Source organism: Macaca fascicularis, chromosome 3, assembly GCF_037993035.2.
Source record: "Macaca fascicularis isolate 582-1 chromosome 3, T2T-MFA8v1.1".
NCBI lineage: Eukaryota > Metazoa > Chordata > Mammalia > Primates > Cercopithecidae > Macaca > Macaca fascicularis.
In genome coordinates, this window is record NC_088377.1 from 198,295,884 (window position 1) to 198,313,890 (window position 18,007).

Here is an 18,007-nt window from a genome sequence, read left to right on the forward strand (position 1 = left end):
TGGGGGAGCCTGGGGGGCGGAGCGGGGCGCGCGGGGGCGCGGGGGCGCAGGGGGCGGAGGGGGGGCGCGAACCCGGGGACCCCCGCGCTGGACGAACCCGCGGCCGCCGCCCGTTCCTGTCGGGTCCAGCTTGAGACACACCTGGCGCGTCGTAAAGTGATTTACGAAGTGAAAGTGTGAAACCAGGCCACCAGCTGGAGGCCCGGCCGGCTTTAGGAGTTTTATTAGGTGCCCTATTATGGAAAATAAACTTTAATCCCACCATAAAAACCAAATCTGAAAAACATATTTGCCCTTGTGGTCGGGAACGCCGCGGCATTCCTGGTGGAGGTCACACCTCCGAGGGGATTAGTTTTATGGAGGGAGACGGCGCTCCGCAGGACTTTGATACCGGGGGGCTGGGGGGCTCCCGCATTGCCGCCGCGCCCCACGCGGGTCCCAGCGCCCCTCCGCCCACACTCCCCTCCCCCTCGCCTGGCAGCCCCCTCCAAGCCTGGGGCGCACTCAGCGCTGCCCTGCACAGGGGGGCACCGGGTGGCCGCAGGTCAGTTAACCCGGAAACCTGAGAGGTGCTGAGGAACCGCCCGGGCGCCCCTCCGGAGCAGCTCAGCAAGGAGAGGCTGGGGTCGGAGGGGAGGAGAGGGAGAACGGCAGAGAAGAGGAAAAGGAAGGAAGAAAAAACAACAGAATTATTTTTACAATCATTGTGACCATTCGTGTTAGTACAGGAGGGTTAACTATGAGCAACAGATACTAGAACTCTCTCATCTTCCCAAACCGAAACTCTGTCCCCAAGAAACACCGACTCCCCAGTACCCACCTCCGAACCCCACCAGCAACCACCATTCTCCTCTCTGAGTCTGACTCATCTAAACTGATATTTCATACGATCTTGCAGCATTTGTCTTTTTGTTTATTTGCTTGCTTATTTATTACTTTTTTTTTTTAGAGATAGGGTCTCACGCCGTGGCCCAGGATGGAGTGCAGTGGTGCCATCAAAGGTCACTGCATCCTGGACCTCCTGGGCTCCAGCCAGCCTTCTGCCTTGGCTCCTCAGTAGCTGGGACGGCAGGAGGGCGCCCCCACGCAGGGCCAGTGTTTGGCTTTTGTTATTGGGCATTTCACTCAGCATAAAGTCCTCAGAGTTCATGGGTGTTGTAGCATGTGACAGGATTTTCTTCTTTTTAAAGCCTGAATAGCGCTCCGCCGCCGTATGTGTGCACCACATTTTCCTCAGCCATTTCTCTGTTGATGGACATGTAGGCTGCATCCACCTCTTGGCAATTGTGAAGAGTGTTGCAATGAACTCAGGTGTGCAAATGTCTCTTTGAGATCTTTTTTTTTTTTTTTTTTCCAATTCTTTTGGATATATACCCAGAACTGAGACTGCTGGATCATATGGTAATTTTATTTTATTTATTAAGTTTTTTGAGACTGAGTCTTGGGAGTCTTGCCCTGTCGCCCAGACTGGAGTGCAATGGCACATTCTCAGCTCACTCCAACCTCCGCCTCCAGGGTTCAAGCACTTCTCTGCCCCAGCCTCCCGAGTAGCTGGTGCTACAGGCGCCTGCCACCACACCCGGCTAATTTTTTGTATTTTTAGTGGAAACGGGGTTTCACCATCTTGGCCAGGCTGGTCTTGAACTCCTGACCTCATGATCCACCCGCCTTGGCCTCCTAAAGCGCTGGGATTACAGGCGTGAGCCACTGCGCCCAGCCTGATTTTTAATATTTTTAGGGAAATTCTGTATTATTTTACATAATGGCTATGACATGTTACATTCTGACCACAGCTCCAACTTCTCCACATCCTCATCATGACTTGTTATTTTCTGTGCTTTTTGTTTGTTTTATATTGGCCATCTTAACAGGTGTGAGGTGGATCTGTGGTTCTGACTTGCATTTCCCTGATGGTTAGTGGTGTTGAGCATCTTTTCATATGTGTGTTGTCATTTCAAAATTTTATTTGGAGTCATGTCTGATCAAGTCATTTGCCCATTTTGGTTTTGTTGTAGAGTGGTGAGAGTCACATATTCTGGATATTAACCCATTCCCTGATTCGCATTTGGCAGATGATGTCTCCCATTTCCAGGTTGCCTTTCACTCTTGTTGATCGTCCTTTGTGGCGCGTACGTTTTTCAGTTTGATGCAGTCCCATTTGTCTATTTTTGCTTTGGTTGCCTTGCGTTCTGTATCAAAGAAGGAAAGTCACCGGATCGGCGAAAAGACAGGTCCACCTCCTTTCCCTTCGAGCTGTTTCTTGACTCCCTGACACCAGGGATGACACGGAGCTCCAGGAGGGGCTGGAAAGGAGTCCCCTGAGCCTCCCTCTGGGGCGCGTGTGTGAAGTGTTTTCTTCAGTCACAGAAACGGCTTCCCCACATGCGTTTGCACGCCCTGCAGAATTCACCCGCAGCAAGGCGCCCCTTTCTTTTTTTTTTTTTTTTTTTTTTTTTTTTTTTTTTTTTTTCTGAGACGGAGTCTCGCTCTGTCGCCCAGGCTGGAGTGCAGTGGCCGGATCTCAGCTCACTGCAAGCTCCGCCTCCCGGGTTTACGCCATTCTCCTGTCTCAGCCTCCTGAGTAGCTGGGACTACAGGCGCCCGCCACCTCGCCCGGCTAGTTTTTTGTATTTTTTAGTAGAGACGGGGTTTCACCGTGTTAGCCAGGATGGTCTCGATCTCCTGACCTAGTGATCCGCCCGTCTCGGCCTCCCAAAGTGCTGGGATTACAGGCTTGAGCCACCGCGGCAAGGCGCCCCTTTCTAAGAACGGAGGAGAACCCACACTGGAGCGAAGAAAACGGTGGCCAAGAGGTGGGGGCCTCGGTAGGAGAGGGGGGCCCGGCTGGGGTTCCAGGGCACAGGGTCAGCTTTGGGTGGGTCCCCTCCATGGGGACCCAGCGCCCCGGGTCGCAGTGACGGCCGCCGCGGGGTCTCCCCCTGCGTCCCTTCTCTTGTCTTTAAGGCAGTGAGATCCGCAGGCCTCTAGGACAGCTAGAGGACGGCAGAAATGAGCCGGGGGGGAAGCCTGGGCCTGTCTGAAAACACCACCTCAGCTCCCTCCGGGGCCTCCTGCGTAGACCTGGCTCCAGGTGCTGAGAACCCGATTCTTGAGGGCTGCAAAGACTTTCTCCCCCATGCGCGGGGTCAGCTGGCGGCTCAGGTGCGGTTGGAGGCCTGGGCCCCAAGGGACCACCGCCCCAGGCCGAGCCGAGTCAGCGACCCCGAGCGCGGCGCCCAGGGGTGGGGCGCGCGCCTGCAAGGCGGGCAGAGCGGGTCCTCGAGACCGTTCATTAGGCAGAATGAATTGTTCACCGTGCCCGGAGTGGATGAGGACGAGCCAGTGATTATATTTAAATTTGCTATAATTGATTTGGGGAAGAGCTACTGTGACAAGAACGAATTGATCATTAAATTTATTAGCGAGATAAATTCCGCGGAGATTGAGCGGCCTGCTGGAGGCGCAGGGGCCGGCGCAGGTCCGGGGCCTGGCTCTGCTGGAGGACGGGGGAGGGGCGGCGCTATTAACAGCGTCTTCCTTTGATGTCGCTCTTTCCCCGCGTCCCAGAGGAAGCGCCTGTCCCCTGGGGGTAGAGGGACACACCCTCCGCAGAGGCCTGGAGCACCCCAGCTCCGGGCCGAGCCCCCACTCTTCCCTGGCTGCCCAGTGTTGGCGGGGGCGCTGAGGCTGGGCTGGCTGAGCCCAAGGGGAAAATAATCCCCAGATGTGGGGCCAGCCGGGGGAGAGATTGTTGCAGGCTGAATCTCACCAATGTGTTAGAAATTAAAAAGAAATGTACAGATTGCAGATTTTTAAAAACCAAAAAAAAAAAAAAAAAAAAAAAAAAGCATCTGTCTTCCCCCCTCCCTCTGGTTTTCCCACCCTCGTTCTCTGGGCACTCTGCCTCTTCCCCCAGTGGCAAACCCTCTACCAGTTCCCCCAAACACCTTTGGACCCCAGGCGGCGGAGGCCCAGCCCCTGCGCCAGCGCCCGGCAGCTGCTTCTGCCTGGACTCCCAGCAGCCGCGCCCCGGCCTTGGTTGAGGTTGATTTTATGGAAGGGGCCCGGGGTGATAATGAGTTGCCAGAGAGGATATTAATCTCCCCGCGCCCTGAGGCAGAGGAGTGGCTGCGCTCGCCCCGCGGTAATCACCAAAATGAAACGCCAGGCCCTTCTGAACTCATTTTATCAGCTGGGAGGAGGGGAGGGGAGGAGGGAGGAGAAGGGCACACGCAGGTGCTGCTGAGAAAGTGACAAACAGAAGGAAGGAGGAAGGCCCGGGAGAGGAGACAGGAGCGGCGTCCCCGTCGCCCGTCTCCTCCGGGGCCAGGAGAGGCCACTAGGTCAGCGATGGGGGAAGGGGGCCGGGAGGCGCGCCGGGCTGGGTGGGCCGCGGGCCTGTGCTCCTGAGCTGGCGATAGCGCGGGCTGAGCCCGCATGTGTGGAGCACATGGCGCTGGGCCTGGCCGCGGTGATTGATGGAGCGCGCTGCAGAGGCTGATTAACCCGGAGCAGCTGCAGCCGCGGTGTGGAGCGCTGCTGCAGTCCGCTGCTGTCCTCGCAGACGTGTTTGCACAGAGCCAAGAAGACCGATCCTGGTCAGTCAAGGAAGGTTCTGCCAACAGAGAGGGCCGGGGTCGAGGCGAGAGAGAAGCACCGGGCAATTCGGCGCGTTCCGGGAAATGTGCCTAAGTAGCGCCTGAGGTCGTAGGGACTCCAGATACTACTAACGGCTAGTCGTTTGAAGCTTATTTTCTGAAACGTCCAAATGGCGTATTTCCACTTCTGGAGCGCCAACGAAGCGACAGCCCGCAAGGAAAAAGGAAAATAAATAGAATCCACAGCTCCGCTTCTGAGGGGCACGTGTCCCGGGGCAGGTGTGCACCAGGCAGCCCGGCATGCGCTGACACCTGACCACAGGTATTTTTGCCAACACTTCACACTGCGACTCCCCAGCAGGCGCGGAGGTGGTCCTGACACCCACTTGAGACTCTGATTTTCACCCTCAGCTGCCAACCGCTGAGTAGACACCCTCCCCATCATTTCTACAAGCAAACAGTAGAGCCTCAAGCATAACCCCCAAAAACGCGTGCACGCTGATCCAGTACAAAACCAATTTATTTTACATTCCATCGTGGGCGATGGGAGAAGCTAAATAATTTAGCATGCATACGTAGACGTTTCTTTTTATATATAAATACAATATACAAAAATAAAGACAGTACAGTTTTGAGATTTCCAGCAGTTTGAACGCTCGTGACACAATCCCCCCGAACCCAGAGACGTAAGCATAAACCCTTTTTCTTTTTCCAAATACTCTGCAGAATGGCCCCTCCAGAGGCGGTTTCAAGTTTCAGAAGTCAGATAACACTGTGGGTTTCCGCCTTCTCGGACGCTGGGAAAGGGGAGACGGGAGGCTTCCCCTTGCGGAGGTGGGGGGGGGGGGTCGGTTCTTCTCACGGGCACTCGCACCTCCCCCAACACCAACCAAAATTAATTTTAAAAGAACCATCAAGTTGCAGGCCCCTGGGTCTCCCTCTTGCTGTTTCTCGAAGAGCGGGTGAGGCGCCCTGGCTTAAAAGGGAAGTGCCCAGGACCGGAGGCCGCGGCCGAATCCCTCCAGCCCCGGCCTCGGCGAGGGGTCCACGGGGCGGCTGCCGAGCTGGCTCTCGGGGCCGGGCTGGGTGGGTGCGGGCGCCGGGGCCTCCGGGAGAAGCCGCCGGCCGGGGCGCTCCTTGCGCGCCACACCTGCTGGGCCCCGGGGCTCCTACTGAGGCGCGGGCTGGTGGCCCGGCCGCGGGGGCGGCGAGTCGTCCTCCGAGGAGCAGTCGGAGGAGGCGGCGTGGGTGCTGGCGCCATTGCTGTAGGGGAAATGGTCCTCGTCGTCCTCGTCCTCGTCCTCCTCGGGGTCACTGTCCCTCAAGTCCCGCAGGCGGCGTCCGCTGCCCTTGTCCCCGGGCGCGGTCGGCCCCAGCAGCTCCTCCGCGCCCGGCTCCTCCGCTCCGCCCTTCCCCGCGCCCCCGCCGCCGCCCTTCTGTTTCTCCGCTTCCTGCGCCGCCTGCTCTTTGGCCTTTTTGCTGCGTTTCCATTTCATCCGCCGGTTCTGGAACCAAATCTTCACCTGCGGGCATAAGCGGGCGTGAGAAACCGGCCACCGCCACCCCAGGGCTTCCTGTCCCCGGAGTCCCCCGGTCGCGCGCGCCCGGGCCCCAGCGGGTCGGCCCTGGAATGGCCTCAGGGTGAGACGACTTAGAAGTGGAATGGGGAGGGGGCTTGCAGCTTCCTCCTCCCCCCAACCCACCACTCAGCAGCAAACCCCAGAGCTGGGCTTGAGCTCCGTGGGAGCTAGGACTATGTCCCCAACGACCCGGTCCGGGGACTTTTCTACCCGCGCCCTCCGTCTGCGGAGGAAGGGTCAGGGCAGCTGGCTACGTCGCGGCAAATCTCAGGATGTTCCCTCATCTCTTTCTGGAACAAAATTTCTCGAATGCGGCCTGGGGATCACCTTCTTCAGAATGAAAGGAGGGGTGGTTAGGTGCTGACTCTTGGGCCCCACTCGAAGCTACTGAATCGGCGCTCTGGGCTCCTTAGATGAACCCGTGCACCCGCTGTCTTAACTGTCGAGGCGCAGCGCCAGATGCCCCAGACTGCCCGTGGGTCACGAGTGCAGAGGTAACAGTATCCCCTGGGAGGCCGGGATGTGTCGGGGGCGGGGAGGGCGCGCACCTGGGTCTCCGTGAGCATGAGCGAGGTGGCCACCTCGAAGCGCTTGGGCCGCGACAGGTACTTGTTGAGCTTGAACTGATGCTCCAGCTCCAGCAGCTGCTGGCTGGTGAAGGCGGTGCGCGGCCGGCGGCACTTCCCCAGGAGGTTCGACTGCGCCTGGGCTGGGGACCGAAGGGCAGTGAGGCCCACAGCCGGCTCCGGTCCTCGCCCCAGCCCCTCCCGTGGCTGCTGGTACCACTGCCCTCAAGGCCCCAGTGCCGAAGGCCTGGCCCTGCAGAGGGCAGGGCTGTTCCCTCACTATCAGTGCTCACTCCCCAAGGAATGAGGACTCAGGACCACCAAGTGGAAATGGGTGGTTTGGGGTTAATGAGACCTTTTTTTTTTTTGTCTGGGAGACATCTGAGTGTCCCTGTTAAACAGGGTCCATCGCAGGAGGCATCCTCTCCACATGAGCCGGCTTTGGTAGGAGTGGATTGACCCAGAGGCAAGAGAAGTGAGGCCAGTTGGGGGCCAAGATGGGAGGTTCCCAGGAGTTCAAGGCTGCAGTGAGCTAGACTGCACCCCTGTCCTGTACCTTGGGTGACACAGCAAGACCCCATTTCTCAATAAATAAAAAATAATAAAATAAAATAAAGGAGCAGTGAGTGGTGAGAACCAAATCTCTCCCCCTCTCCTCACTGCGCCTTCCTAGAGATTCAGGCTCAGATCCAAACAGGTCTGGGAAGAGCTGGTCCTGCAGTTCCAGGTCTCCCTCCACTGCCTCCTTAAGACAGAAGAGGAGGAGGAGAAAAAGAAAAGGAAGGAAGGCAGAGAGGTAAGGAGGGAGGGAGGGAGGGAAGAAGGAAGGAAGGAAGGAAAGAAGGAAGGAAGGGAGGGAGGAAGGAAGGGAGGGAGGAAGGGAGAGAGGGAAGGAAGGAGGGAGGAAGGGAGAGAGGGAAGGAAGGAGGGAGGAAGGAAGGAAGGGAGGGAGGGAGGGAGAGAGGGAAGGAAGGAGGGAGGAAGGAAGGAAGGGAGGAAGGAAGGGAAGAAGGAAGAAAGGAAGGAAGGAAGAAGGGAGAGAGGGAAGGAGGGAGGGAGGAAGGAAGGAAGGAATGGAAGGAAGGGAGAGAGAACGGGTGGAACAGGACCAAACTCAGGGTCCAAGTCTGTGTATGTATTCATCAGGGACCCTGCCACCTTTCCAGTGTTTTTCTTGACATGCCCCCTCCTCAGGGTGCGGGTGGCGGGGGGCAAGGCCTGGGGAGACTGGAAGCCTTTTCAGGACAATTCTCATTACGCAAATTAAAGGCAGAGGCGCAGGCAGGATCCGGTTCTCTGTGTGTTCGAGGAGGCCTGCCCGGCTTTATTTACATAATTTCGCACGGTTACATCACAGAGAATTTTATGACCTCAAAACGAGACTTCTCTTGATTTCCCAGGAGCCTGACAAGTGTTGGACAATAAAAGAAAGAAAGCAAAGGAAAGAAAGGAGGCCAGCCCCAGGCCTGGATGAGCTCAGGTCCCCGGGGATGGGCAATTTGCTTTAGAGGATGGCCCACGCCCCCTGCTTTAGTCAAACAAGGCCCCGAATTCCCAACTTGACAATACATTAGAACTTTAATTAAAACACTGGCTCTGGAGGGACCATTTGGGAAATGCCATCCCACAGGCAGAAACAACCAATTAAAGAAACCAAACAGGTTTTCCCTGTGACCAGCGAGGAGGACTTCTCAGAACACATTCTGCCGTCTTTGGCACGATTATGCCTGCCCTTTTGGATTGCCAGGTGCAGATTCCTCTTCTGAACTTAAAGCTGGCTGTGTTTAGAATTTGGCCAACTCTAGGTCAACATTTGGAATCAAACAGGCAAGGTGTGTTGGGAAAGGTGTCTCACTTTAATAAATTTTCTGAGTGACCTTGGGCTCCAGAAAGCGCCCCGGTGCCAGGGAGTCCAGGGCCCTAGGAGGCCTAGGACCACGGGCCCCTGGGCTGGCCAGCCCCCTCCGTGGGCGACTTAGCGTCCTTAGCTCTGGGAAATGCAGTTCATATTGGTGGCTTTCTATCAGAAGGGCTGGGCCCTGGGTCGGCAGCCAGGCCCACGAGGGCGCCCTGGGTTTAAGCCCAGGCTGGCAGGAGATTCGCAGACCCAGAGGTGTCTGAGGTGAGGGGCAGCTTTCCCTCTTCCGGCTGGAGTCAGTGGGGCTGACTTTCCCAAGTGAGGGATGGGTGGCCACTGGGGCCTTCTTGGAGCTGAGCTAGGAAAGCCTGGGGCGGCTGTGGGAAAACAGCGTTCTGCAGGGATTTTCTCACTCCCTTGTGACTTCTCCAACCTCTGGGGTCCTAGATTTTCTCTGTTTAGTCACAATCACAGCTTCCAGCAAAGGAATCTGAATTCTGGAGTGTTTATTTCTGTTTTCTTTTTTGCTTTTCCCCTGCTCTGCCTGCATCTCCCCAGTCTAAACAAATTCACTCAGACAGAAACAATGGGGTCTCTTTGTTTGGGTGTTCGGCGGCTGAAAGCCTTGAGCGGAATGCATCTTCTGCTCAGCCCGACTCAAAAGTAGCTGACCCCGATGGGGCGATCGGGGAGAGCCAGAGCCCCGGAGTCCCAGCCCAGAGAGTCCGCGTGTGCCAGGAAAGCCTGAGGGGCCCAGGCCTCTGGCGAGGTGTCCCGCCTGGATGGAGAGGAAGCTGCCCGAAGCCCAGCGGCTCTGGGGTCGGGGCTCCCTCGGCCCCACCTTGGAGGAGCATTCGTTACCTTGTTGGGCGCCCGGTATACCAGGCCAGGCACCTACTGTTTAGAATCTCCCCATAGCTGGTTCAAGCCAGGCCACCTGCCTCGGCCATCGCACCCCGGATCCAACGCCCTTCCAGAGGAGGGCAGCGGCCTGGTAAAAGCCGGGGATTCCCTGCGCCCTGGCCTTGCCTCCCCGGGCCTCGAAGCCTATTTCTCTTGTTTGCTGCTCCTGAAGCACTCCCTCTCCCTGGAGGGGCTGCGGGTGTCTCTAGCGCCCTGAATGGGGGACCTGGCCCAAGTTCCCTTCCCCGGTGATAAGCCCTGACCCCCATTCCCGGGTCTGCCTAATTCAGGGCGCTCTCCATTCGCCTTGCCCGGCGACTTCCTTCTCTTGCAGCCTTCAGGTTAATCATTAGATCTCAGTCTCACACCTCCAACTGCCCCTTCCCGTTAAGAGAGGAAGAGAAGGCAAGGCCTGCGCATGGCCATTTTAATAATTCGCCGCCCGTCTCACGCCTGGGGGTCCAGGTGAGTCCTCGCAGGCCCCGGGCAGAGCCGAGGCGGCTTCGCAGCGCTTCCCCCGCTCGCTGGGAGCCAAGCGAAGAGAGGGGCAGGCGGTGCCGGGTGGAGGATGCACGAGGCCCTCCCGCCCCGCGCATCCACGGGGGCCGCAGGGTACTCACAGTTAAAGTCGGGCATCTTAGGCAGGATCATGCCCGCGGTGGATGCGCGCAGCCACTGGTCCAGCTGGAAGGTGCCGGCGCCCAGCTTGATGGGGTCGGCGGGGTGCGCGGGGTGCGCACCCTGCACCTGCGGGTACGAGTAGGAGAGCGCCGGGTGCTGGCCAGCCAGCGCAGCCGCCGCCGCCGCCGCGGAGTAGCCGTAGACCGGGTGGCCGTAGAGCGCCGCCTGCGCCGGGAGGCCCGCGCCACCCTGCGCGCCCCCCGGGTGCAGCCCCAGCGCCAGGCCCCCAGCGGCGGCGGCGGCGGCGGCGGCGGCAGCGGCGGCAGCGGCCGCTGCGCCCGGGTGCGCGTGGTGGTGGGGGCCCCCGTGCCCGCTGCCCGTGCCGCCGCCGCCGCCGCCCCCGCCCAGGAAGCCCGGCTTGGGCAGCAGCGCGCAGTGCGCGGCCAAAAGGCGCGGCGGAGACGGGCTCTCGGCGCGCAGGCGGTCGGCGGGCGCAGCCGGCGGCTCCGAGGACGCGGGGCTGCAGCTGCCGCTCGTCCCGCCGCTCGCCCCGCCGCCGCCCCCGCCACCTCCGGTGCCAGATGCGGCGGCAGCGAGGGACGTGACCAAGGCCAGCGGCGCGCTCTGCGCAGAGGCGGCTCGCGGGGGGTCCACCGCCAGCAGGGCGTCGATGCGGAAATTTTTGGATTTTTCCATCGGCTCGTTTGGGGTTGGCGCTCAGGGCCGGGTGGCGGGCGACGCGGCCGTGTGCGGGGTCGCGGAGTCAGCGCGTGCGGCGCAAGCCCGGGGTCTCGGTATTGTTATGGTGGTGATTTGCCAATAATCAAAGTCGCCGCCGGAAACTCAGCCGAGGGTGACCATGGTCCCGGCGCCTCCTCCGTGCGGGCCCCGCCCCGGGCCGCGCTCGCACAAACTTCCACGCGAGTGCTTCCCCGCGTCCGGGCCGGGGAGCCCGGCTCTCTGCGCTCCAGCCCTTAGGCGACCGCGCCGAGGCCGCTGGCGCCGTGCTGGGGACCCGCGCCCCTCCGCGCACTTGAAGCTCAGCGCGGCCTCCGATTGGCGCGCGCAGCGGGGGCCCGGGGAGGGCCGCGGGCTCCGCCATTGGCCGAGGGGCGCACCTGTCACCGTCCCGGCCGCCCGCCGCCCCGCCCCCGCGCCGCGAGGTCCTAAGCACCCCGGGCTGTTGCGCGGCGCTGGCGGGCGGGGACACGGCCGGGGAGTGGATACTCCGAGGCGCAAACTGGGGCCTCTACCCGCCCTCCCCTGGGTGCGGAGCCGGACGGCGGGCACTGGCAACCACCGGGACCCTGGAGAGCCCCGCGGCTGCCCAACACCCGCTCCCGAGACACCTGGCCCCCTCCGGACTTGGTTGGTCCCTGGAGCCAGCTGCGCGCGTTCTTTCCGGCCTCCTTGTCGGCGCTGGCGTGGGTCCACGTCTGCCTCGCGGAGCACGGTGGTTCCACGCTCCTGAGCGCCCATGCTGAGCGCAGACCTGGCCGATTTGCGAGGCGATGGCAGCGCACTGAAGACCGTGGTGTTTCCCAAGCCCTCCCTGCTCCCGGGTCTCCAGGGCGCAGCAGGGGAGGGTTTTGTCCCCGTGGCCAAAGCTCTGCAGGTCGAACCTTATCTGCACTGGGAAGGCCCCGCATTTTCAGGTGTGTGTGCGGGGATGTGGGGGTGTAAACGCGCATGTGAGTGTGAGTTTGGCCTCCACGAATCCTCGCTGGGAGCCCCTGCCACAGTCAAGGCGGAGACGGCAGATATGGGCGCCCTGGCCTGCAGGACCAAAGTCGGCTTGCAGACGTCGCCCACGTGCTTGCTCAGTGGAGCGGGTCCTCGGTGGCAAAGCTCTTCCTCGCTGCCGAGGGATGCCCGTGGGCTTGCGGGAGTCGAGGCCCACACACCTCGGCCCTGAAAAACCCGTAGGGCCCGTCATCCTTCGGAAGCCCTGCCGCTGCGACCCCCGGCCAGTCCCCGGGCAGGAGCGGGGAAAGACGGTCTCCTGCTGCCGGGGCCTCCTGGGAAGTGGAGAGGAAAGGGCTTCCCGTGAGTGACTGAGGCACAGAGTGAGCACCCAGATCTCACCCCTCCCCCACACGCACACTTCAAATATTTACAGTAAAACCACTTCCAAGGACGTTTTTGAAGCTGAAAGAATCAACACAGGGGTCGGGAAGTCAAGCGGCATCAACACCAGGCTTTGTCAATAGCGCCATTAGACCCAGTTATCTTCCCCAGCAAGCGTGAGAACCGGGAGGGAGTTCCAGGTTCCAGGGCTTCCTATGCAGGTGAGAGGTGAATAAAGGACCGGAAGGGGCTGTGGAGAGGGAAGAGAGCCAAAGAGAAACTCAGTGCCAGGTAAACTTCAAAATTAGCAGGCCAGGTTGCTACCAGAGGGATTTTTAAAAAGGCAAATAGAGAGACCTTGCCACTTCTCTTCAAAAGGCTTTTTACCTAGGCGAGAGTTGATGACAGTGACTTTGTTGGCGGGAGTGATATCTTTTTCATTATAACACAGAGTAGTTCCCAGATGCACAGGACTGGTTGGAAGGTTAGGAGGATGGCAATGGATGAATAACAGCAACTTGGAGTAAATGTGATCTAGCTTTGCAGAGCGACCACTGGGAAAAAGAAATCACCGGCATTCACACGGAGTTTGTCGTGCCTTTAGATGTCTTTGTGGTGACAGAAATGCACTTCTGCCTCCAAGTGGAGAGAGGGAAACACTCGCATTTCTTGAACACCTACTATGTGCTACGCGCTTTCCAGAATTCTCTTCCTTGATCTTCACTCTGACACTAGAAGGAAGATTTTTATCATCTCCATTTTCTTTTCTTTTCTTTTTTTCTTTCTTTCTTTCTTTTCTTTTCTTTTCTTTTTTTTTTTTTTTTTTTTTTTTTTTTTGAGGTGGAGTTTTGTTCTTGTTGCCCAGGCTAGAGTGCAATGGCACGATCATGGCTCACTGCAACCTCCATCTCCCAGGTTCAAGCGATTCTTCTGCCTCAGCCTCCCCAGTAGCTGAGATTACAGGCATGTGCCACCAGGCCAGGCTAATTTTTGTATTTTTAGTAGAGATGGGGTTTCACCATGTTGGTTAGGCTGGTCTCAAACTCCGGACCTCAGGTGATCCACCCACTTCGACTTCCCAGAGTGCTGGGATTACAGATGTGAGCGACCGCACCCGGCCTATCATCTCCATTTTCTAGAGTACAGGTTTAGAGAGTTTGGGATCCTTGTTCCCAGCAGGCAGTTCAGCCTTAGAGCTGGGAGTAGAACCAGGTCTGACTGCAGAGGCCACACTGTTCCCACTCTGCTGCCCTCGAAGCTCTCAGGTACACCCAGCCCTGAGTCCCCATCCCATCTGTTCCTTTTTGGGTGGGGGAAGGCTTGTAAAGGAGACCAGAGATTCTTAGCCACCTGTCCCAGGCAAGAAGCCCTAGCTGTGACTCTGCCTCCCCAGGGTAGAGAACACAGCCTCGGCCTCCTCCTCCTCCAGGGGTTTGGTGCCAAGACTGACTTGCCTTTCTCATCTCATCACCCCTGTCTGGTGGGGGCAGGTTGCTTGGTCCTGAGGTCAATGATGTAGGAAACTGGGGGAAGGGAGTGGCTGCAGAAGAAATCTCCCAGGATGGACCTTGGAGAAGATGCTGTTCCTCTCTCCAGCCGAAAATACCCACTGCCAGGGTAATTTTAGTTGGTGATGGGGTGTGTAGTCTAGACTCATGACATCAGCCATCTCCCTCAACAAAATCACAGTGGGTGTTTTCTGGCTTTTTTTTTTTTTTTGTAACTCCTAGAGGAATTCATTTCACCCCTTTTTGTTCTGCGGTAACCGTGGTCCAAAACCCCTTCACACCCTGTCTCGTGTTTCTATTCTGCCTGAGACCTGCTGAGGACACCTTCCTGAAAACACACAGGACAACATGTGTGCAGGTCCTTCAGGTGTCTGTACCACCTGTGGGGCTGTGCAAGGCTGTCCGAGGAGGCATGGCATAGCAGCCCTGCGTTCTGTCCGGACCGCCCCTCTAGCTGAGGTGCCATTTCAGGAGTCTGAAGCTGCTTTTCTTGATGGATTTGTTTCTTTGTCTACAGAAGCAGCGGTTGGACCAAATGGACTCTAAGGTGCTACAGGGCCTTTAAAATGATCCGATGCTCTACTTATATTTAAGGATACGTTATATAAAGTGGAGGCTCTCTGTAAAGTTGCACGAGAGAGGCAGGTGTGGGGGGGAGAGGGGGCTATCTGGGAAGTGTAGATCTTTGTGTGGTTTACAACGTGTGAGGTGGAGCCTGCTGGGTCTCTTCCTGTTCCCAGTATCTGTATTGATCCAGACCAGCTGGCTTTGGGGCAGACTGGAGCTGGGCTTGGGTCTTGGGAAGGGCCACAAAGAGAGATCAAAGGTCTGATCCTAGTAGTGCTCCCAAACCTGAGTCTCCAGGTGAGTTTTCCCTCCAGCGGCCCCAGGGGCAGAACTCAGCCCTGGAGAGTTCTCCCTAGAACTCTTGGTTTCTCAAGACAGGCAGGGAAGGCCTGGTGCACCCTAATCAGCTGGCTCCCACCGCAGCTCCTCCCTGCCCGCCGCAGGTGCCTGCTTTCTACAGGCCTCCTGTTAAGGAATTAAAGAGTGCCTGCAGCTGCCCTTCCTTCCACTACTTGGGAAGGAGATGGTGATTTCTACAAACCATCGCAAAAGAAAACGCTGTTGTAGTCTGTGTCTGTTTACATCTGGACTTACCCACGCAACTGGGAACCTGTGAGGATTGGGGAAAAAACCTGTACACTCACATATTCACAAGATGCGAGGCAAGTATCATGCATTTATTTATCATGTAGATATTGCTTTTTTCCACGTGAAATGGAGCAGGTGCCTGGAAGGGCACTCAGTGGCTGAAGCAGGGGGCAGATCTTGCATTTCTTTTTTTTTTTTTTTTTTTTTTGAGACGGAGTCTCGCTCTGTCGCCCAGGCTGGAGTGCAGTGGCCAGATCTCAGCTCACTGCAAGCTCCGCCTCCCGGGTTCGCGCCATTCTCCTGCCTCAGCCTCCCGAGTAGCTGGGACTACAGGCGCCTGCCACCTCGCCCGGCTAGTTTTTTTGTATTTTTTAGTAGAGACGGGGTTTCACCGTGTTAACCAGGATGATCTCGATCTCCTGACCTCGTGATCCACCCATCTCGGCCTCCCAAAGTGCTGGGATTACAGGCGTGAGCCACCGCGCCCGGCCATGATCTTGCATTTCTAAAACTGAAGCCGAGGGCCAACAGAGAGGATTTGGCTGCAGAGGGGCCCAGGTACATTAGTCCCGTCTTGCTGAAGCCATGTGGTCTTCAGGGACTCACGCAGTTCCGTTTCAATGTAAACTTTCAAGGCTTTCTTCAGGAAACAGGCATGAAGATGCCATGTAACTGGCCAGAGGTCGGGACCTAAGCGTGTTTGAGATGAGGCTGGCCTCTGGCACAGGAAGTAGCTTAGTCGTGTTTGAGATGAGACTGGCCTCTGGCACAGGAAGTAGCTTAGTCCTGTTTGAGATGAGACTGGCCTCTGGCACAGGAAGTAGCTTAGTCGTGTTTGAGATGAGACTGGCCTCTGGCACAGGAAGTAGCTTAGTAAGGCTGGAGTGGGAGCCCAGAGGGCAAGGGCAGGAATGGTGGGAGATGCTCCGACCTCCTTCCTGGAGCTCAGAGGGAAGGAGGATCTGCGGAGAGGGCCTAGGGTCACTGGAGCTGGGGACATCTGCTCAGGTCCCCCCACCCACCCCAGCCCCTTCAGAGCCACGGGGCCAAAGGCATCGAGTCATTAGTGCTGTCCTTCGATCTGCTGACCTCCTCTTTGACCCCTGGGAGCTGGGCCTTAAAGGCGTCTGGAAAGGGTGGGCCCAGGAGTAGCAACCCAAAGACTCGCAGCTCAAACCCTCAAACCGAGGCGGGGCCTGAGGTGGGCCCAGGTCTGCTGTGTGCTCCCCTGTAAGGGTGTGCTCCCTCAGCCCCTCTTCAGCCCCTCCCTACAACCTGGATTTCCTGTTGCCATTTTAGAGGGCACCCTTACCCCAACTCCTTTCGCAGGGCCAGCACCACCCAGGCTTCACCGGGAATGTGAGCCCCCCAGAACACCCCCGAGTCACTGGCTTGACCCTCTCCTCTGGGCCCAGCCCTGGCTGCAAACAACCAGCCCCTACCAGGGGGCTTGGAGAGAAGTTAGGGAGATGCCACAGGATTTAAATTAGTCAAATGCAGTGACCCAAGGGCCTTCTATTTTTAGAAATTTCCTCCAGAGACACAAATCTCTGCTTCCTTCCAGACCTTGGGCAGCCTCCTCGCTTCCCTGGACACTGAAGGGAAGGGACAGGCCTGGCCACCCTGAGCTCAGCTGCTGGCCCAGGTCTCCTTCTGACACAAGGAGGTGAAATCCTTTCCAGCCTCTTCGAAGCTTCTTGTATCATAAAGAGAAACAAACCTTGGGAGGGAAGGGAGGCTCCTTTCATTTGAGCCCCTTTCATTGTTTTGGGGGAATAACAACCCTCCACAGAAATGAAAGCCTTCTCTAGAGTCTTTTTTTCTTTGCTACAAACATTTTATTTTATTTTATTCCAGATTCACGCAGGGCCCTCTGCAGACTGTTGGCAGAAACAAGGTAGACACCAAACACATGCATAAGCTGGACTTTTTCCAGAATGTGCTGCAACAGAACTACCCTCCAGATAGACACCAGCCTGTGGGCCACAGTGCTGCGTGAGTCTTGCAAAGAGATCTTTATGGCAAGGCTGAGAGCACTGCCTGTGCGCTTTACCAGAGCCCAGCCTCCAGCCTCCATGGAAAATATGTTTCGGAATCAACACTCTTTCCAAATACTCCACACTGCTCTCTGGTAGCATTGGCCTGGGCGCCCAGGCACCCCTTTAGAACCCACCTGTTCCCCCCACCCACCCCAGCGGGAGGAGGAGAGGGTTACGCTGACAGATAAGGGCAGCTCTGCAGCGCCGGAACAACACAGACAACATACAACTCGACACGAGTCACAGAAGGTGGCGTCCATCGCGCTTGGATGGTGACTACTGCCCTGCAGGCTGCTGGGTGGGGTGAAACAGGGAAGAAGCACAAATACACACCCAGATGTGGCTCAGGGACATTTGAACGCTTCAGTGCGTGAATTTTTTTAGCGCGTTCTGACTCGAAATTATGACTGAATAGTGGCGCACTAATGTCCAAGTCCATGTTCGATAATGGCAGGAAGTCTGCGCTAATTGGTCTATTTAGTAGTTGCTGAGGTGGCAAAAGCTGCAGCTGCTGGCGGCTGAGAGAGGGGGAGAGGGAAAGAGAGAGAAAGAGAAAGAGAGAAGACCTCCTCTTAGGCCACTTTCCAGAGCTGTGGCAGTGGGGAGGGGGAATTCCCCAGGATAGACAAATGGTGTGTGTGGTCAAGTTCACCACTTGCAACCCTGCCCAAGCTTCTTCTCACAGGTGCACACATTCAAGGCCTGAAGAGCCCTCCCCACCCCCAGCAGTGTTCATGACCCGGGTTGGGGGCCCACCTGGGAGGGGCTCTATATGCCGGTAGGACCTGGCTGGTTTGCCTCGCATTCTTCCCACTCTTCCCCTTTTCAAGGGCAGCTTTTCTCTCTGCACCTCATCTCTCTCCCCTTTGCTTTCTAACTGGGATGGGAAGCTAATCTGTCAAGAACCCGCTGCTTAGCTGGTGCAGTGGCACGTGCCTGTGGTCCCAGCTACTTGGGAGGCTGGGACAGGAGACTCGCTTGAGCCCAGGGGTAGAGGTGAGGCTGCAGTGAGCTAGGATTGCACCATGGCACTCCAACCTGGGCCACAGAGCAAGACCCTATCTGAAAAAAAGAACCTGTTGCCCACCTCACCATTTGAACTGGGAATATTT

At 57.6% G+C, this 18,007-nt stretch overlaps 2 protein-coding genes across 2 annotated transcripts; one reads left to right on the forward strand and one right to left on the reverse strand.

Annotated features, from left to right (window-relative positions):
- Nucleotides 1-5,100: 5,100 nt before the first annotated feature.
- MNX1 (motor neuron and pancreas homeobox 1) lies at nt 5,101-11,135 on the reverse strand. The gene is made up of 3 exons (XM_045388055.2): nt 10,126-11,135; nt 6,727-6,887; nt 5,101-6,121 (listed from the first exon to the last, which is right to left on the reverse strand). The coding sequence occupies exons 1-3, from the start codon at nt 10,820-10,822 to the stop codon at nt 5,768-5,770; spliced, it is 1,212 nt and encodes a 403-aa protein (XP_045243990.2). The 5' UTR covers nt 10,823-11,135; the 3' UTR covers nt 5,101-5,767.
- Nucleotides 10,986-17,246, forward strand: LOC102132266 (uncharacterized). Its single transcript, XM_045388026.2, has 3 exons — nt 10,986-11,211; nt 11,298-11,781; nt 16,714-17,246. Exons 1-3 carry the CDS (start codon nt 10,986-10,988, stop codon nt 16,853-16,855), a joined length of 852 nt encoding a protein of 283 aa, XP_045243961.2. The 3' UTR covers nt 16,856-17,246.
- The last annotated feature ends 761 nt before the right edge of the window (nt 17,247-18,007 follow it).